This window comes from Phoenix dactylifera, chromosome 17 (assembly GCF_009389715.1).
Source record: "Phoenix dactylifera cultivar Barhee BC4 chromosome 17, palm_55x_up_171113_PBpolish2nd_filt_p, whole genome shotgun sequence".
NCBI classification, from domain to species: Eukaryota; Viridiplantae; Streptophyta; class Magnoliopsida; order Arecales; family Arecaceae; genus Phoenix; species Phoenix dactylifera.
Window position 1 is genome coordinate 14782846 of NC_052408.1, and position 20687 is coordinate 14803532.

The window sequence follows — 20687 nt, forward strand, 5'->3', positions numbered from 1 at the left end:
CCTATCTTTTTTTTCTCTTGTGTACTTTATTTTGTTCCATATTGGAAAAAGATGAAACTCAAATGATCTTTATATATTCTTCAACCTTTTTAACTTGGTGAAGCAAAAAAAGTAAGTATCCCATGCGTGCACGAGTCCCTTGGAGGCCTAAGGCAATATTGGCAGATTCGATTCGGAAATGGGTTCACACTTGATCATTATGTGCAAGGGGGGACCCCTCCTCTGCACGAGAGTTGGGCTTGAGTCTGGCTTGTTTTGGTTTTGACTCTTGGTAAACATCATGTAATCCTTTGAAAAAACACCTTTTTCTTCTCTTTTTAAACCCTATCAGATTAGAGGATTAGCATCACATCCATATCTTTCTCTTCCTTCGGCCGCTGTATCCTGAAGGATCGATCGCAATGATCTGCTACACCGAAATTCATTCTTTGAAAGGCGCATTCTACTTTTAAAAACAGTGACAACACGCCTCAGCTGATAAGTTTTCTTACCATCTATTATTTTCGATAACAAAGGTGAGTTATTCCATTCTTTCGCGCAAAATGAGCGATTCTCGTTCGAGCGATCCATGAAGCGGTGGACCGGAAGTTTGTTTTTGGATCAACCGGGACCTCTTGTTCCAGCGGGGTCTTTTGAGGGACGGGAAAGTAATTTCCCGTAATAAATATTCAATTAGGACATGTAGCTGCCGTTTGCATAATTTTCAACCAAACCTCCCAAACGGCGTCCCTCGACCACTTCCCATTGGCCCTCAGCTCCATAAAATCTTGTTCAAAGGCCCCATCCTTCTTATGAACGGGCAATGAACATCAACTCCAGAATCTCCAACTCCAACAATGATTCAAACCAAGAAGATGAAGAAGAGACGGCCGAAGACAGAGCTCGCTGTGAATGGGACTTCCACCTCGCCACCATCATCTCCCCTTCAACCACAAGAGAAGTCTCCGACGTCATCGGCGCCATCGAGTTTGACCCCACCGGCCACCTTTTAGCCACCGGTGGCATCTCTAGAAAGATAAGAATCTATGCTCTCAGCTCTTTACCATCACCACACGGATGCAATCTGACGACGAGCTTTTCCGACCACTCCACCGCCTGCAAATTCTATATCTGCACGCCGGCCAAGCTAAGCAGCCTCCGGTGGCAGCCCGATTCCGGCGGTCGCATCATCGGTTCGGGCGACTACGACGGCGTTGTGACCGAGTACGACGTCGAGCGCCGCGTCGCGATTTTCGAACGCGACGAGCATGACGGCCGGCGAGTGTGGAGCATAGACTATTCGATCAATGGGGAGCTCTGCGCGTCGGGTTCAGACGATGGCACTGCGCATATATGGGATCGGAGGTGCAATGGCGGCAGCGTGTGGGCAGCGAAAGCCGGCGGAGCAGTCTGCGGCGTGGAGTTCGACCCGGGGGGCGGGCCGTGGATCGGCGTCGGGAGCGCCGACCGACATGCGTATGTGTACGATATTCGGGCGACGGCTGCGGCTGCGGGGCCGGTGGCGGTTTTAGGGGGGCACGGCCGGGCGGTGACGTATGTTAGGTTCGCCACCGCCGGCGGCGGAGGGAGGGTGGTGACGTCGGGGACGGATGGGACCCATAGGCTGTGGAGTTGGGAGGAGGGGAGGGAGGTGAGGGTCTTCAGAGGGCACGTAAACAAACGGAGCTTTGTGGGGTTGTCGGTATGGAGGGAAGGGGGATTGGTGGGGAGCGGGTCGGAGAGCGGCGAGGTGTTCGTATACGACCTCCGGTGGGGGGAGCCGGTCTGGGTGAGCCGGTGGGCGGGGGACCGGGCCGATGCGGACCGGGGTTTCGTTAGCGCCGTCAGCTGGAGGCAGACGCCGGGGGAACGGGAGGGGATGCTGGTGGCCGGGGGTTCGGATGGGGTGCTGAAGGCGTTCGTCAGCAAGAGGAAGGAAGCCCGGCTATGACTGAATATCTTTTTCTTTTTTCCTTTCCCCTTTCCTCCAAAGATAACTGTTTGAGAAAAAGCAATAAAAAATGGTGAATTTAGGAGAAGATAGATGTTTAGATGATTTGTTAATGGCATCATGGAACTAACTTTAGGAGCTTGTCATTAGAACTTTCTGCAAAAGATGAGAGGTTTTGTAGCCAAACTGACCTGAACAATTATGGAAAATCTGATTTAATCTAACAATTATGAAAAATCCTGTGAGCCAAACTTCTGGTTACTAACCATGAAATTTCGCAGTAGTTGATTTGGATCCATGTTATTCTGGCATTGCTTTGGAGGCCAAAAAAACCCTAGGTGCAGGAGAGGACCTGCATGGCTGCCATCTGAAAAATTTTGTCCCACTCTCTTCCTTGTAGTTACGGACTGTGTTTCGCTGTGAATCAATGAAGCAGGAAAGAAAGTTTCCAGCTGAGGGGATTGTCGTGCGGCTCCAGGTTGAGTTACGTGCCCAAATATGGATGTTATAATGCACTGGGATATGAACCATTGTACGGCAGTATCTTTACGTTTTACTGAGTTTCCTACTTCCTGCTTCATTTTTGCAATAATTGTTTCCAGGTCCATGGAATATATGCTATCCTTTTATGATGAGTGCTTAAATATTAAAATAGATGGGTACATAAGCTACATTGCATGTTTCCAGAACTACATATCATCTCATCCAATGTACAAATTAATTGTTTCAGCCACCATATCAGCTCCCTTGTTTTTTTTTTTTTTTAGATCAAATCTCCTTTGGCTCTTGGATGAAGTACGAAAACTGGAGTTACAAGCGACTTTGCACTGCATGTGCTTTAGCCCCATGCGATCAAACACATCCGAATACCAAATTAAATCTCAATCTACGGCTCTTACTGACTTAGTGTGAAGGCAAATCGATTTGTTTTTGTTTTCTTTTCCTAATGGAATTTCCAATTTGGATCTATGTGGATGGAGCAATCTCTTTTCTTTTTCACGTCTATGCTTACAGATGGTAATTATCAAGTTTCCTTCCAATCAGTGCCTCATCATGTACGTGTCGAAGGTCCCACATCCCAATAAAGCCCACCAGGACAGTCCCATTGATCTATTCCAATAAATTGACGGAATACTACTTGAGCAACTTGACCACCGGCAAAGGCCAGTGGACCACCAATCCGGAGTCTCTAAGATATATCGAAACCACCTAGAAGATAATGTTCAGGATCTCAAATTTTGGACTATGTGCCCAATATTATCCAATACTGCTCATTTGGAGAAGTATGAGCTTCCCTTTTAGGTTACACTAAATTTAGCCTCAACATTTCCCTTTCGACATTTACATGTAAAAACATTCTTAGTAGTATTTTTTTTTTTAAAAAAAAAGAGCTCAGCATAGGGTCCTGAAGGGCTAGTTAAAATTGTCTAAATATAATATACAGATGAACCTAAAACATACACCACATTTGTAATCCTATTGAACCTTATCTAACGAAATCAGTATGAAGGTCTGGTAGCACAACGCTTCGATTCGATCACTGCGGCCCATTAGGAAATTGAAGCGATAACAACACAAAGGGGGATTGCGTAAGCTCAGCAGATACAGTCCGCACCCTTTCAGGAGCGATGGTTTCTCTTTCTATTTTCAAATATAAAGTTCTCAAAAATTCGATTTTCAATATTCCTATTTACGGCGACGAAGAATAAAACTATCACTATATTTTTTCCTTTTCCTACTTCTTCTTCCAAGCACAGGATAACCCCAAGGAGTTGTGGATTTTTTTCTACCAATTGGAACTCTCCCTTCACCGCCCCCATAGGGATGGTCTACAGGGTTCATAACTACTCCTCTTACTAGGACGCTTTTTGGTTCACCCCAACATTACCCACTTGTCTGCTAAGCAGTTTTTGGATATCAAACGGACCTCCCCAGATGGTAATCTTAATGTGGCCGATTTACCCTCTTTTGCAATCAGTTTCGCTACAGCACCTGCTGCTCTAGCTAATTGTCCACCCTTTCCAAGTGTCCATCGCCAAAAAGCTTTGAATATGATCTCTTTTACCTCCAAAATGGACCTAACATGGTGCCCTGAAATGATGTAACTACAGGCATCGGAAAAAAAAAAAAACAGTTGAAGAGAACATAAATATAGCTCACACATCTTAGACAAATCAAATTAACTGCATAAAATAATTACAATTTTTTTAAAAAAATATATAGAAATATCTATCCTACTGGATTTGTAGTGCATTTGCTCTCACTCAAAATTTACCCCATCATGATTAAACATTTAGCAAGTCTCCTGTATCAAAAACCATGCAAATCAGCATGAGATGAAAACATGGGCAGATGTGACAAACTTTTTCATTATATTGCACCATGCGGGATGGTGGTGTAAGCAAAGATACCAGTACCGACGCGTAAGCTTCGACATACAATAGCCATCTCTGTCTCTCACCTGTTTCGGTTCTCTTCCGTATTCTCTAACCTAACATCAGCTCAATAAATGAACTGTTTACTAAGGGTTTTGGGAACTAGAGATGAGCCAATCTTTTTTCTAGGCTACAAGATGATGACTCGCAAGTCCAGCTGCCAATGTCAAGCTTACAGATAAAAGAAAAAAATCCCATGCATGGATGAACCAGTTCTATTTGTTTACACAGGAAAATAGACAATAAATTAAGCAAAGGGGTTCAAGTTACGTTGGACTAGCTTCATTCATCTTGTTGCAGCATGCACATTTTGAAGGTCCTGAGGATCAGTCAATCCAGAACTCTACCATGAAACTAGCCTACCATCTTCACGAACTAACCATGTTGAACTGGAACCTTGATAACTGTTGTGGAATGGTTGAGATAACAGGTCCGTATCTCTGCATACATTTGAAATGGCAAGTTTTAAGCATAGTACCAGATTCTCGGATCATGACTAGCATTACAGAACATTAAAAAAGCAGACTACCAGTGAAAAATGTAGCTACCAATCTGTTCTAGACTTATAAAAAGGCTTTGTATTAGTGTTTACAATAATAAATAAGCCTACAAGGCAGAATACAATAACAAAGACTTGTCTGTTTTGATAGAATAAGCCAAAATTTTCCTGATTAAGTGATATTTGAAATGTACCTAACAAATTAAATGAATAGCAGACAATTAGAAATATAGCTTTCAGGTGGGAAAAGAAAGAGGGGATGAACAAATAAAATTGTATTGATGTTTCAAGTAGTAGTTAATTCCTAACACAGCAGGGCAGTCTAAAGAAATGGCCGCAGGAGATGTCACATGCTAGCTACTGAGGCAATCAGAAAACAAGCATCTAAAAGTTTAGTTTATATTGGAAAGTTCATACCGTAACATTGTCATACAGTTCAAACAATGGAACAGCAAGCAACTTCAAGTTTTTGGGAACAGCAAAGAATTCTCTTTCTGGCAGGTGAACAAGAAAAAGCTTCTTACACTCCTGCAAATAGAAATATATAATCAGTTAAAAGCACCAAAAATTGTAACAACAGACATAAAAATTCTCAGTAGAACTTTGAAGCTGTGATGCAATTCACCTTGGGCTTGGTGATATGAGGAGGACAATACGGGTACATTGCTGTTTCAAAGTTTGGCCTCCACCACACAGCAACACACTCTCCAATCTACAAGTGACAAAAAATGACCATTGAATTCACCATCATACAAGGTTCTTTGGATGAGTTTACATCTCATATCTAAATATATTGGCCATCCAAAATCCATAGGTCCTAGCAATTCAAAGAAATATTACTGTATTCTATGTAGCAGTTTGCTACAGATTACAAACTTAAATTGACACCTGCAGAAAAAGTACAATTTGAACTTTCAAAGGTGTTGGAAGAAACTTACACTTGCGATTCCGAAAGACTTCAGCCTAATAATATATATTAGGCAACTATGCAACGCTTAGAGGGTCATGATATCAGTTGTTAAAACTCACATGGAAGGAGTTTCAAAGACATGAGGTCCCCCCGCCCCACCCCGACAAAAAAAAAAAAAAAACCCTCCAAAACTAGGCATGCACATGCACACACACAGGTGTGCATGCATGCAAAACAAAGAAAGAGACATGACTTAACTGGAAGAAACAACAAGGCACTTCATTGAACTTGCATTCCTTCGACTGAAAATCATTTAATGCCTTTCTAAGATGCATCAGAACAAAGGGTTTTGAAACCTTTTTAATTTTTACATTACCCTAATGTGACAAATTTCCATATCTTGAAAAAAAGGATGTTGCCGGAATATTAAGAAAAATCACCCTATTTATATTTGGAAATCCAAAACAGGAATAATTACTTTGTTGCGTTAAACACCATCATCAACAAAGTTTAAAGGGAGAATCTGTAGTTGGCACATTAAATCTTAGATTTCCTTGAAAGTTGCAAATTTAGCTAGCAATCATCACAGAATAAACAAACTTAACAGCCAGGAGAGGAGAAGGTTTCGAAGCTGGATTTGGCAAGAAAAGGTAAAGAGGAGGTTTGTACCTGTAACTGTACCTTATGGTATTGTAATGATACATGGTAAGCCTATTTTTGCCAGCGCAGCAAACAAGAGGTGAGAATACATGTGTTAATATAGTTAGGTTTCAAAGGACGTACAGTATAGCTGGTATGAATCAGTATGCACAGGTATTCAGATCACTAAGGGGATGTCCTCATTGTAGCCTACAGGAAACCAAAATCCTCACTATTTGTCCTTGCAAAAATAAGCATGAGAGGGATTGGACAGCTATCACTTCACTGGCACCTACTATTTTATGGAATATATTAATATCGCAGCAAGCCCATGGAGAGAAAAATGGCATAAAAGATCACATTATAATGCCCATGGAGAATACGAACATATCTGAGCACATAACCTAGCTAAAATAAGGTCAAACCTCTTTTTACCATTCTATTTGCACCAAATTCCAATAAAGTGCCATCTGCTGATGGAAAAAGAATGCACATTCACATAAGTACCTGCCAATTTTGCTGGAAGGAAGGTGAGTTGGCACCAAGTTTGCTAGACAGCTTCCGTTTCAAACCCTCAATTTCTATGAAGAAAGTCACATGCGATCAGGATTAGAAATTTTCAGACTTTGTGTAAAAACGTTGTTTAAGTAGCTCTGCAGAAGTTCAAGAATTAGAAATATGATATCACAAGACAACATCCTACCATTCTCTCCAGGCTTCAAACGTCCACCAGGAAGTTTACAAAATGTATTTCCTATTTGCAGTAACAGTATATGAGGATGGTTGTGCTCCTGTACCTGCAGGTCATAAGCCAGGTGAAGGAATAAAGTTCCTAGAATTTTTTATACTGCAATCCTGAGGATGGCCAAGGAAAAGCATCCACAGAATAAGAATTTCAGCGATTATAGGTGTGAATTCCATTTCAAGGAAATGACAATATAAACCAGGTCACATCTCTAACTTGCATGCACCTCAAGTATGTCATGCCACTGTAAGGATTACATGGACTTTAGAAAGGAAACAATCGAAAGCAGATAAACATTAACTTAGCCCCTTTAAATGTTTCTCATTTTCATATTAAAAAGAAAGAAATTATTTTAAAAAAAAAAAACTTAAAGGCAGCTATACATGGTAGAGTGTTCTCAGCCAAGGCTTGTCTAAACAATTAACTTCTTGAAGTAAACTGTCGGAAATAATATCATTATGACAAGAAATACAGAAAAGATATTGAAAGCTGTAAGAAGAAAAGACAGAAATTGCATTTAGAGGCAGGCAGACAATGAAAAGCCAACAAGGATAAGCCTACTTGGAGTGCTCTTTCAGATAAGTCAATCTGCCAGAGAGCACTACAATCAATATAAAAGATGTGGAACTAATGAATATCATTTGTAAATGCTAATGGAACCCTATACAAAAATTGCTGACAGATATGAGAATTTTCCAAGGCAACAAGTTACACCTCCTTGAATGTTCATATGATAAAGATCTTGATTTGCATTGAAACCAACTAATCTAAACTGCATAAACCAGAGATTTTGACAGATGGCTAACCAAAGCAAACTTCTCAAGCAAGACGAGAAAACTATTCTAGAAATGTTTGGCAAAAAAAGAGTCAAACTTGAGGCTGAAAAAAGGATATTGTTCTAAATGTAACAAGAAGAAAAGATAAGCCTCCAACAAGGCCAAGGCCAAAATCCTCCACCAACATAAAGAAACAACATCTTTTCATCCATCATAAACTCTCTTGCGCATCATTGGTTAAATCAAATTTTCCCTCTTGTAAATGTATTTCTTAACAACCACTATGCAATAACACAAGCCAGCACTAGGTAGGTCAATCAAACAGCATATATTTGAGCTTCAGAACCTTTGCAACCTCAAAGGAGCAAAACCAAACCCCAAATTATCTTTTTATTTCCATGTTTCAGACATTCCATTATAAAAATTTTAGAAATTATAATAAATAAAAAAATATGCAAAAACTTCATAATTTCGTAAACATTCAAAACACTTATTATGCTTATTTTAGATCTAAAAAATAAAGAGAAATTTAAAATAGGGCATGAGTCTAACATGATAAAGTATTTCAACAAGGCTTTGTTCTTCAGATTGGTGTCTTATCCTTTACATTAGTGTTGTCGGCAAATCCTATAGTGAGATGATGAGAATGACGAAACACGACAAGGAAACTACAAGAGAAATGGGAGACATACGATGTCAGAAAGTGCATGGTTATGTGCTACCAGCTAATTCCTAATCAGAGGTATCACTAAAGTTAGGTACTCAGTGACTATATTTGTAGGCTGCTAGCAGCTTTATCACTTTGCAACCTTGTTAAAGTTTATAAAGCTACTGATGCAAAGGATGAAATTGATTTTTGAATGATTCAACTGACCATACAAGTTGTTTTTGTTGTTTTTCTTCCTTGTTTCTCTTATTGACAATTCTTACCAGTTCATTATTTAATTCTTATGTCTGGTTCACTATGCCTTCCTCCATCAAACTTGGCTTTGGTAAGATCAAAAATTAAGATGCAATCTTTTTTTCCATGGGAAAGATATAAGTTTGTTATTTGTTGAATTACCAGGTTTGCTTCATGAACATGACGTGTTGACAGAACACAATATACAAGTCTGGTTTATATCTACAAGCATCTGATACATGTAAAACATGGCAGTCAGATGCAAAGTTTCTATGAATTAAACATGCATGGCTTGTATAACTTGCCCATTCCAGTGATGCAGGCAGGCAAGCTATACATGCCATACATCCCTGAATCCAAACCAATCTTAAAATCATTAAGGCCCTTTTTTGGATTGAGAGAATTGAAGAGGAGAAAAGAGGATAGAAGACATTTCCTCCGTTTGTTTAGGAGAGAATAGAAGAGAAACCATTTTTTTCTCGTTTGGTTAGAAATATAAGAAAGAGAGTAAAGAAGAAAAATTTAATATGCCTCATTTGGATGGTAGGTCAAGAGAGAAGAGAAGAGATGGTGAGATATGATTTCTCTCCAACTCCCCCTATTAATCTCTCCAAAAGTAGAATTCTGAAAGGAAAAACTCGCTTCTCTTCTTATCCCTTCCATTCCAATTTTTTTCATTTCTATTGTCTTTTCTTGAGTTCAAGATCCCCTTGTTTTCTTTTCTTTTCTCTTCTCTCATTTCCTTTTTTTCTTTTCTCCTCCCCTATGCATCCAAACAGGGCCTAAGTTCAACCACAAAATTCAGCCTGTATTAACATCATCAGAAAAAACATATATAAGCTGACAATATGGATCACTGATATTTCACTCCATATCTACATTGATGTTGCTTCATCTTTTTTAAAAGTCGCTCTTAAAACTCACATTTTTTAAGTTTTTAAATAAGAATTACTTTTTGATCAATTTCGCATTTAGAAATCAGATATTGTAAAAACTACTTTTTACAGATGAGCCTTCCATGATTGAAAGTCAAGGAACAATCTTGCAAAGAACAAAATAGAAGTTAGTGTTTCTAGCTTCTCCTAAAAAGTCTTCTTTTTTTTAAAAAAACTCCTGCTTCTTGTAGACACTTTGAGATATTGCCAAACACAATTTTTTAAGAAAAAGTCACAAAAGGATTTCTTCAAAGGAACAGCGAATGCGCCCTAAGTTGTTAACATTTTGGCTAATTAGCATGATCATTGATAAATAAAATAGAAGGTTACATGATGAAAATAAGTACTGAAAACTGGGGGGAAAGTAATATCAGATCAAATAACGACACATGTGCAGCGTATTACCAGTAATATCGCCTCAACACTCGTCCGCATGCCTTCTTTCATATAGCTGACATCCACCAAAAAGAAAAAAAAAAGGAGCCAATCAAATCTTGTATGATGGTGCTAAATTTTTATAAAAAAAAAACTCTGTGTAATTTTGTCCCCTTTAGCCATTCAATTAAACATCCACTCATCAAATTCTTTGACGTCCCCAAATTTTCAAAACAAAGAAACATAAACATTACAACTACCAATAGATGCATCAAAGAGTTTTTTTATCTCAAAGTTTTAAAGGACAAGACACTGGTCATCTTGGTTGGTGACCGATATCCAGATGAACCAAAATATCATATCCATGATTCAAAATCCCAGCCAAAGTGAAATCAAGTTCAAGTACAGTAACTGATTTTGACATTTAATAACTAAAGAATCATTTAAAATAATAAATAAACACTCTGGAAAAGTCTCACATGAGATATAGATATTGTATCAGTTTAAGTCGTCCAAGCTTGATATATCTTTAGCTCCGAATTTGCATAACAACCAAGTACAAAAGATGCTAGGGAGCAAAGTGGAAGCAAAATATAGACCATAATAGATAGTTATAGATGTGTGCAAGGTAGAAAGATTATGGTTAGATAATTGGAGAAAGTGGGTGAAATATGGAAATGTATAATGAAGGCGGCCATACATATTCCCTATTAGAAGAAGGAAGATTTACAGGATTGCAGCATCTGAATGCAAGAAGGGCGACCTTGACTCACTATGAGAAGTTACAGTTGTTCCACACATTGGGATACCTACACTATACGACTACCTATTAACTGCCGGCTCGCAAAATTGAAAAAATCATATAATATTTTCACCAGGCTCTTACCATTTCTTATGGAAAATACCTTTACTATTCCAAGAAATGTTATTAGAGTTTAGAGCAATGCCACAGCAGCTCGGAAAAAACTCTCTAATTGCTTCATTTAATGGCATATTTCATCACACAGACACACATACACATACACATACAAAAAAATAAATATTGTAAAGAGAGCAATGAGAATGCACCATACCAGCTGTGAGTTAGGCATTTTGTTAGAGTTTATTAAAGGCTCATATATAATTCTAGAGCACCATAGAATCCTTTCTCATAATTATTTTTATTTCTGATGCAGTACATGCTAAAAGTATCCTTTATAATATGTAAGATGGGCAAGTTTGACATACACTTGCTTTTATCACCAAGCAAGTTCCAGCTATCTGGACATTGAAGCCTGTATCACCTACACGATACACAAGCATACTATAGAATGGAAACTCTCAGTTTCATCTACAAATCCAAATCAGATTCAGCCTCTCTTATAACTAAGGCTTATCCAGTCACTGGAGTGAGATGCAACAGCTATAAATATTTAAAGCTCCAAATGATGATGATGAGGCATCTCTAAACCAGTGGAGAAAAGAGCAAATAAGGAAGGACACTATGTCATTTTTCTTCCCGAGCAAGCTCCATTCTCCGAGACACCTTCTTCTAGAAATGGCCAAACAAAATAAGATATGGTTTCAAAAGCAGCCAATAAAAGGAAAAGCATTCCAACAATTTGTCATATTCAGCATTCTGTAATGACAGAGATGGATTTCCTTTATTTATCCTCAATCATCCTCCAAGGTTTACATGAAATTGGGGGGGGAAAAAGTGGGACATTTGAGTGGATCATTTACGAGCCCAACCTTTCTGCCCATCCAAGAGTGTAATAATAAACTGACTCCGATCTTCAACAAATTGTACTCTTTCCTCTCCTTCCATAAACAAAGAAAAGATAGTATATTACCAAGCTATATGGGTGCATGTATCAGCTCCTGCTTTACCTTCCTTTGAATTGGCAGGTGCATCACATGTTAAGATCTTGAAAATAGGTATCTACACTACCAAGACAAACAATATATGGTATAAATATTACACTTGAGAGTCTGTGATATACTGAAAAGGTTTATGCTGTTTGCAATGAAGGCACCCATCTCCATGCTATATATGTTGAACTCAATAATGAGAGGCATACTACCCATCTGATGGGCATCCCAAGAGATATTCGGGCACTGGTCATCCGCAATTGATGAGCAAACCTCAGATAATCCTCAACCTTTTTCTTAATTTCACGATCAAATATGTGTATAGAAATGCACAGACATGCGCACATGTAACAGATTCAGCAAATGGCGATTTAATGTGAATTCCTTTACAAGCCTTCTAAAGCAGTTTGGTAACACCATCAGAAATACTTTGTACCAAATAAATTATGATTACCATTATTTCATTCACTTCTTGTTATTTGACCAAATCAAGCCTCAACAAGAGTGCTGTAAACAAGTAAAACCATAAGACCTAATGTCAAAGTAAGCATTCAATCTCGCCATTTTACAACCTCAACTCTTCATAGTCACAAGCATTCAACAAGGCAACCACATATCTTGTTCTGGAAAAGTGGTACAGAATTCACTTGTAATACCCGTGAAGCTCCTCTTCCTGTTCCTTCCTCCGATTTCTTCACCTGGGTAACTGTCCTAACGTGGGAATTTTCTTCTTCACACAGTTTGATGCACTTTTTCCACCTTGACATGATACACTCAGATAACAAAACATCAATGCGATCCCTCATTTCCACCACAAAAATCCAAAGAAATTATTTTGGACTAGCTAGGTCACTTCCATTTCTCCCTTTACCCTATTTTTTAAACAAAATCCATCGATATCAAAAAAAAAAGGAAAAGAAAAATGATGGTTTTAGGGTTTTAACCTCGTCAAACCATTCGGAACAAAAGAAGCACTTTTCACGCCAGCTAGCCAAATCGCTTCCATGTCTCCTTTCCTCTTTTTTTGATGAACTAAAACCAATCGCTATCAATTTAAAGAATCAAAATGAAAAAGAGAAAGAAGAAACATTCATGGTTTTAGGGTTTTACCCTCATTACCCAAAGCTTTATTCCGGACATCCAAACCCTCATAGAATCGTACAACAACCGAAACCAAGCAGCCGGATCGCATCGCCGGATTCGACTAGGGTTTCCGTGAATCCTCAGGGAAAAAAAAAGGGAAGAAGGAAAAGCAACATAGGGTTTGAGGAGATCTTGGGGTTTTGAGTGGGCTTACTTGACCTTCATGCGAGCAAGGCGATCGGCGACGGAGGTGTCCTTCTCCATCTTGGGCTCCTTCGTCCCGAACGTGTAGTTCGCGAGCGGGTACATGTTCACAGCCATAGAGGTTGGCATCTTGGGCTCCTCCTGGTCGGACGGCCGCCGAAGAAACTAGAAGAAGAGGAAGCTGTGTCGCCTCGTAGAAGCCTCTCTCTGCGTGAAAGCAAATAAATAGTGCGACGACGATGTCGGTTATCAGGGGATGGGGCCTGAGCCGGCGCCCGAGCCTGCCCTTCGAAACAAAAATAGCGCCGCTGCCCGCTACGCCTGCGCTCGACCCTACTGAATCGGGCGTAAACCAGGTTCACTTTCGGGCCGGCGAATTGGTCGGATTTCAAATTTTAGAGTCCTTGGCTGCACCATCAACATGTTTGCTGCTGCTTAACAACAAAATATTTTTTTTCTTTAAAATAAAAACTAATTCTAAAAAATAAGTATTTGATAATATTTATGTTATCCAAAATGTATTTCTGAAAAATTAAAAAATGATTTTAGAATAAAATATAAAATCCAATTTTTTGATTATTTTTTACAGTAGAAGCAGCAAAATCATGTCCTAAAGAATGACCATGAATTTTAAGAATTTTTGTTGATATTTTAATTCAAGAGGTGCCTAGTAAAAGATTGGGGAAGAAAAAAAATGTACTTTCCTTTCGTTTTCATATATTCCACGCCTTGTGTGAGCATACCGTTGCATTTCTGATCCATGACTATTGACTAGTCATAGGAATCCCATGATGTTTTAGCTTCCCTCAACTTACTTCCTTGAATACAAGCAATCATGTGAATCAAATGTATGAAAACATATAGAGAAACTTGCATATAATCACAGGCTAAGCCTCAAGCCTAAACTCTATTCATTTTTTATTGGGCTTGGAGCTGCGCTTATGTAAAATTTGATATTTTCTATGCCCAAGCTTGGCCCATAATCAGCTTTACTTGCAACATCCATGTGTTGGGTATTTACATATGCATTCTTTAAAAAAATAAAAAGTGAGATGAGATGTCTCTATTTACATAACTGTGAACAAGAAACAATAGGATGTCCGCTTGGATACATAGATTCCTCATTAGTTTTGTGGCAAATGTTCTTGGAGTTCTTTATGTCAAACTTTTAATTGAAAAAAATGTTGCATCTTGCATGTTTCTTTTTTAGAGCTTCAAAAAATCAACTAAATGCAACAAAAAAAAGGATAAATCAAAATCTCTTGCCCAAACCTTTGCACCAAACTCGTGCAATAGGACTCTCCACAGCTTCACCTGCAATACTTTCTGATAAATTATAATAGCCCTTTCTGCTAACAAATCTTTCAGCTGATTTTGCTCATTCCTCAACTCCCAAACACATTCCTCAATTTGTCACCATAATTCCAGCAGCTTTACATAACTTGAACTAGTACTTCATTGCCACTGCACTGACCATGCTTATGTGGTTCAGCTTGTTCAGTTGTTCTATTGTGCTATGCAACATCCATGGCCACTATCTCACATCAGCAGCCTCAAGAATGCTGCTACATCCTCTGCTCTTCTGAATTCCTCTCTGCTCCATCTTCTGTCTTGCCTTCAGTGCCTCATTCCATTCACTGGAAGCAGCATACATATTTGATACAAGGGCGTAAACTCCGCCCTCGTCGACTTCCAATTCTGCAATTCTTTCCATCGCCTTCTCCGCCAATCTAAGATCATTCCTTGTTCTACAACCACCAAGCAGAGCTCCCCACACAGCAACATCAGGCTCATAAGGCATCTCTTTTATCACTTGTTGTGCTTCTTCCAACTGAGCATTACGGCAGAGCAGATCAACTAAACACCCGTAGTGTTCGATTCTTGGCTCAATCTTGAAGTCTCGCTCCATAGAATCAAAGATTTGGCGACCCTCTTCGACAAACCCTCCATGACTACAAGCGAACAACACACTCATAAATGTGAAGTCATTGAGCAAAAGTCCTTCTCTTTTCATTAGTGCAAAGAGTTTCATAGCATCTGCCACCCTTCCATGAACTGCGAGCGCTTTAATCATTACATTCCAACAGAACACATCCTTCTTGACCATCTTGATGAAGATTATAAATGCTCTATCAATGTCACCGCACTTGGCATACATTTCTACCAGTGCAGTCCCCACTATAGCTCCAGATTGAAGCCTGTCTCTTATAAGGTTGAAATGAATCCATTTTCCGATCTCCAAAGCTCCGAGATGAGCACAAGCTGATAAAGCTGAAACAAATGTGAAGCCATCTGGAACAACTCCATCTGCCTGCATCTTATGGAAGAGATCCAATGCCTGCTGAAATCTTCCATGACGGGTGTAGCTCGAAAGCATGCAATTCCAAGATACCACATTCCTCACTGGCATCTCGTCAAACAATCTCCTTGCTGCTCTAAAATCGCCCGAATCAGCTAAAGCTCTGATCATGGACGTCCAAGACACGACGTTCTTCGCTGGGATCATTTGGAATAAGTCTTTCGCGCTCTCTACGTCCATGGCTCTCACGTAGCCCGAAAGCATCGCATTCCATGATACCACGTCCCTCTCCGGCATTTCGTCAAAGAGCCTCCTTGCAGACCCGAAGTCACCGAAACCGACATATTCCGATATCATCCGATTCCACAGTCCAATCGTTTTGTCCGCCAAACCGTCAAAAACCTTCCGCCCGTCGGCCAATGATCCAACCAAAAGGCGAGATCGTTCCATCTCTATATAAAAATTTAACAGCGAACTACCAATCGAAGGGACAAGATCGAAGCCAGCCTTGATAACTCGGCAATGCACCTTCTTCCCAAACTTAGAGTCTCCAAGGCGGGCGCATGCAACTAAGACATGCGGGTAAGTGAATTCATTAGGCTTCAGGCCTCGCTGAGGCATTTCCTCGAGCAAATGGAGGCAGTTCTCGTGGGGGCCATTGTAGGCGTAGCCTCGGATCATGGCGTTCCAGAGAAGGACGTGGGGAAGGGCGCCGGCGGAGGAGAAGACGAGCTCGGCGTAAGCCATACGGCCGAGCTCGGTGGCGCGGCGGAGAAAGAGGGAGGAGAGGGTGGGGCCTCGGGAGAGAGAGGAGGTGACGAGGAGGCCATGGATTTGCTTCAGCTGCTGGAAGTTGCAGTGCTCTAGGAGGTCTGGGAGACGCCGTTCGATGGGCAAGGAAGCGCGACGCATCAAAAATTGGGATCCTCGGCGTGGTTTGTTTCTGGTATCCGACGCTGCGAACTCGGTAAGCGGCCAGACCAGCTGACTGCCGGTTTCGGATTGTATCTTTTGCACGAAAGAAAGATTAATCTTCTTTCGCGATATCGACCGTTGGATCGAGCCCCGCAGGACTGGCGTTCACCTACCTACACAGATCTTGAAGCGGCCATTGCGCTTCGCCATCCTTCGGCGAAAGACACGCCCGTCCCTCACTGCCGGCTTTCCACGGGCCTAAAGGTGGCAAAAATTTGAAACGAATCTGCCGAGCTGTCTCGTGTGTCTTCTGGGATAAAAAATTTGTATCATTAGATAAGCATCAGATTATCTATTGCCCCTAGATTCTGAATCGAACGATGATCGGCTCGCATTGAGGTCGGGAAGATTTGATCACCTTCGAGGCTAAGATGCAACAAGTCTACTTGTCGAAAAATTTCCAACAAAAATCCTTCGATGGTTAAGTCAGAATGGCAGAGCAGTTATGTAGAAGAAAGAAAATTTGTAGGGAGTAGTCTTCCAAAATGAGCTTATCTGAGGATCCTCGATCACTCCTTTATATAGAGTAGAGTATTGATCTGTTATCTAATTTGGCGCGACATACTTTAATTGCAAGATAACGGCCAGTTGCATGATAATTATGTCGACCATACATTGACGGTGGTAAATAGTAGTCTCCCAAAATGAGCTTATCTGAGAATCTTCGGATTACCCCTTTATATAGAGTAGAGTACTAATCCGTTATCTAATTTAGCGCGGCATTCTAGATAACGGTTGTTTGCACATTAATTATATCGATCATACATTGACTGTAGTGTTACCATAACTGATGGCTTTATGAGCACGAGTAAAGTGACATCTCAGTTTTCTCTAAAGTTGTTCACCTTTGTTAAAATTGAGATCAAGAAGATCGGTCTAATCCAAGATTAAGATATCCAATATTTCTTCTATCATTATCCATGGCTACTTTGATTATAATTGTGACTCTCCAACTCTTTGCAGACAAGTTATCGTTGGACAAGCCCTTGCTTTATTTATTGATTTGTCTATCTACTTTTAGTAGAGAAGCCCTTAAAATTTTGAGCCTGCCCACTATTATAAAGCCTAGTTTACTTATAACCAATTAGCCGCCCATTTAGGTGGCTAATAAAGAATTTTTTCTAGACACTTGTTCAGTTGTTCTTGCAAAGTAGGGCACCAAAGTGATGCTAACTTTACAACAAGCACAGGAAATTATAAGTAATTTAAATCCCAGCAAAGATCTTTAGGTAACATGTTCCATGATAAATAAACACAATAGATAAAGTCGCAAATCATTTGGCTTGTGTCCCAAGCTTGTAAACCAGGGTCATCTGAAAAGTTTCTCAACGTTAACTTTTATTTCACTGCTTCCTCTAGAAATCAATTCATTGTGCACTTATGGTCAAGTATGTTTTGATGAGTCAATTTAGCTTTGGGTCTTAGATTAATCATGACATACAATGTGTCGCATCTGACTCTATATGTCAATTGGTCGTGTAATTGGGGTTAAATAAGCCGAGACAGGTCAATCTAGCATTACAACTTATCAAATAATTTTTGGGTTTAGGCCATGGGCTTGACTGTATGAGTGAATACAACTAATGAGACAGATTTGCTGATTTTTGTTGTCCTAACTTATCAAAAGATCTTCTGCCATCCACTGGACCAGAGTTTGGTGATGCTCCAGATGAAACCATGCTCCGTTACACGATGACTTAGGATCGCTGCCACATCAACTATCTGCCACAAGGAAGAGGAAATAGCAGTGCTAGGTTAAATATATATGATTTTTCTCTCTAGTAAACTCAATGCAATAAACTTGCTTAGGTATATAACTATACTGACTGAAAGAAGGATTGGTATTAGGCTTGTCGAAGGCCTACATTCTGATCCCAAGCTGATCCAATTAGCCTGGATCAAGTAATATGTTCGACCTGATTACTCAATCAAAACTTGACCCAATTACTTGGCTCAGCAATCAAATTAGGCTCGAGCTAAGATAAATTTTAGCCGGACCTAGTTTTATGTACAATTTAATAAAAATGGTATTGGTGCATATTTTAAAATAATGCTCTATCTGGTTTTCAGCAAATTTTTGTATTATACGATTGTTGTATTATATGATCCTGATCCACTTTAAAAATTAAGTCATCATCATTCAGAGGCTTTGGCAAGCAACTATTCCAGGAGTTGCCTGTAGATGTAAGCCTTCCTTTTTTGTGAAGGTAAACATCATCAGATTACCGAATGACCAAGATCTAATTGTGACGGTGCCTTTGTAGCGTCAGCTTTACCTCAGTTCATTTCAGGTGCGTTAATCATTGGAACCAAGTGTTCTAGTTCGCCGAAAGAATTTTTTTTTTTACTAAAATATTTTTTTCTTCTCGGTAAGTGATACTTGAAAGAATAGTTTTTTCACAATTGGTTGGCCATAAAAAGTGACACATTCCAAACCAACCTATATTTTGTTGAACATCTATTTTACCAAAAAAAATATATAAAATATATGTTATGCTCTTAATAAAGAAAACATCTTATCCTATTTTGTCTAAAAGCTTAAAGGTACTTTTGGAAAAAAAAATTATCGTAATTTTTAACTAGGAGGAATTGGATATTTCCATGTCTTACATAATTTTTTTCAATAAAATGTGGAAATTTTATTTTTATGAAAAACTTACATTTTTATCTCTCTCATTTAAAAACTCAAACCAAATATGAGGTATTTTTTTATTTTTCTACTGACCTTACTTTTTATCTCCTCCTCCCACAAACCAAACTGAGCCCAAGCCATTTGGTGCCCTCAAGCATTGACTTGTACATAAATCACTCTTACTTGGTTTTTAAACAGGCATATATGTGGCCTCTAAAGAGGACGGCTTCTATGCATTTCACGACAAAACTTTCTTGTTCATTTCTAGCAATAATGATCAATTGCGCCTTTCATATTAAAAAAGACCTTGTGGTTTCTTAATCATAAGGTGCTTTAAACGGACAAGTTTTTAATGCCTAGTGAAAGGAAGAATCTTTTTATGGACCCAAATCTCCTAATTAATATATCTTTGGATATAAAGTAATACGATGAGTCATTCATCCATCTACTATTACTGCAAAGGGATTAGTTGACACCGGAAGATGCATATCTTTTCAAGGAGTTGGTATTTCCTTATTTGTCCACAGGCATATGTCATTTCTTCTGAAAACAGGTGGCAAGCACTGGACGTTTAATTAGAAACAAATTCTATAAAAGAAATAAAAGCAGCATGATGTTGATGGCTGTGTTTGCTACTGATTGACATTACTCCTGTATTCTCCTGCCAAGCAGTCTAATTTAATTAAACTTCTTGGATAAGGTTGTTTTCTTCATTATATTGAAATGATAAAGCTTTGCAGTTGTCCAGCGAAGAACACTATTTTTCTGACCCTGTTGGAATTCCAATCCTATTAAGGCCCATTTGATGATTAAGGAAGAGAGCAAAAGGAAAAAAGAAAAGAAAAGATGGATAAGATATACATTTGAACAAATAAATATTCAAGTATATTCAAGTTCAAGTTGGGCTGCTTATTATAAGCAGCAATGGAAGCACAAAAGTGTTGACCAAAATCATCCTCTCTCTCTCTCTCTCTCTCTCTCTTTTCTTTTGTATAAGCTCATGACTCACAAGTTTTTATGCGAAATGGAAGAAAGATATGTTGTCTATAATGGAGATCATACTTTGCTCAGTAAATAATGCCCTCCCTCTATCAGCTGCAAGAAAAACCTAGTCAGCTACTAGAAATGACGCATGATTCCACAGTTTCAGTCATTCCTGAGCTCCAGGCGCATGGATGTAACAAGGAGAATGTTTTTGATGCATATTCCTGGAATAGGAGGTGGAATTGATGCTATCAGGCAATAAATATGATGAACAAACAGCTACTGCACTCGAAACAAACTCTGTGGAAACAATTTAATTGTATCAATTTCACTCTCAGCTGGGTGTTTTTCTTTATTTCTCTAGTTTGAAAGGAAAAAAGGATTGTACCAATGAAGACATGGAAAGTGAAGAAGAAGGAAAGGTCTTATCGGCGTGTACTAGATTCACCTGTTTATATGGATAAGCTTGATAGAAAATAGAGAAATTGGCTATTGTTCTCTGAACCAAATTCCG

General features: G+C 39.3%; 3 protein-coding genes across 6 annotated transcripts; 1 reads left to right on the forward strand and 2 right to left on the reverse strand.

The window, feature by feature from the left end:
* The first annotated feature begins 387 nt into the window (after positions 1–387).
* LOC103719425 (WD repeat-containing protein RUP2) lies at positions 388–2196 on the forward strand. The gene has a single exon (XM_008808662.4). The coding sequence runs from the start codon at positions 803–805 to the stop codon at positions 1928–1930; it is 1128 nt and encodes a 375-aa protein (XP_008806884.2). The 5' UTR covers positions 388–802; the 3' UTR covers positions 1931–2196.
* Positions 2197–4283: 2087 nt separating this feature from the next.
* On the reverse strand, positions 4284–13557 carry LOC103719408 (pre-mRNA cleavage factor Im 25 kDa subunit 2). 3 transcript variants are annotated; one of them, XM_008808630.3, is made up of 8 exons: positions 13116–13278; positions 12941–13028; positions 10176–10221; positions 7117–7210; positions 6921–6994; positions 5490–5576; positions 5282–5392; positions 4284–4805 (listed from the first exon to the last, which is right to left on the reverse strand). In XM_008808630.3, the coding sequence occupies exons 1-8, from the start codon at positions 13186–13188 to the stop codon at positions 4734–4736; spliced, it is 645 nt and encodes a 214-aa protein (XP_008806852.1). In that variant the 5' UTR covers positions 13189–13278; the 3' UTR covers positions 4284–4733. The 3 variants fall into 3 exon arrangements, with proteins under 3 accessions (XP_008806852.1, XP_008806851.1, XP_008806853.1); XM_008808629.3 differs by having other exon boundaries at positions 13107–13278; XM_008808631.3 differs by lacking the exons at positions 12941–13028; positions 13116–13278 and adding an exon at positions 13294–13557.
* On the reverse strand, positions 13374–16758 carry LOC103719409 (pentatricopeptide repeat-containing protein At3g29230-like). 2 transcript variants are annotated; one of them, XM_039115180.1, is made up of 2 exons: positions 14556–16758; positions 13374–13691 (listed from the first exon to the last, which is right to left on the reverse strand). In XM_039115180.1, the coding sequence occupies exon 1, from the start codon at positions 16492–16494 to the stop codon at positions 14818–14820; it is 1677 nt and encodes a 558-aa protein (XP_038971108.1). In that variant the 5' UTR covers positions 16495–16758; the 3' UTR covers positions 13374–13691; positions 14556–14817. The 2 variants fall into 2 exon arrangements, with proteins under 2 accessions (XP_038971108.1, XP_008806854.2); XM_008808632.3 differs by having other exon boundaries at positions 13374–13714.
* Between the last annotated feature and the right edge of the window lie 3929 nt (positions 16759–20687).

Bases quoted from the DNA above. Each gene is read 5' to 3' on its own strand.
- LOC103719425 (XM_008808662.4), top strand. From the start codon at position 803: ATGAACATCAACTCCAGAATCTCCAACTCCAACAATGATTCAAACCAA.
- LOC103719408 (XM_008808629.3), bottom strand. From the start codon at position 13,188: ATGCGATCCGGCTGCTTGGTTTCGGTTGTTGTACGATTCTATGAGGGT. The intron at 13,029-13,106 runs GTAAAACCCTAA...GATTGGTTTTAG, and splicing joins TAAAGCTTTGGGTAATGAGG to TTCATCAAAAAAAGAGGAAA. The intron at 4,806-5,281 runs GTATGAACTTTC...AAATGTATGCAG, and splicing joins AACTGTATGACAATGTTACG to AGATACGGACCTGTTATCTC.
- LOC103719409 (XM_039115180.1), bottom strand. From the start codon at position 16,494: ATGCGTCGCGCTTCCTTGCCCATCGAACGGCGTCTCCCAGACCTCCTA.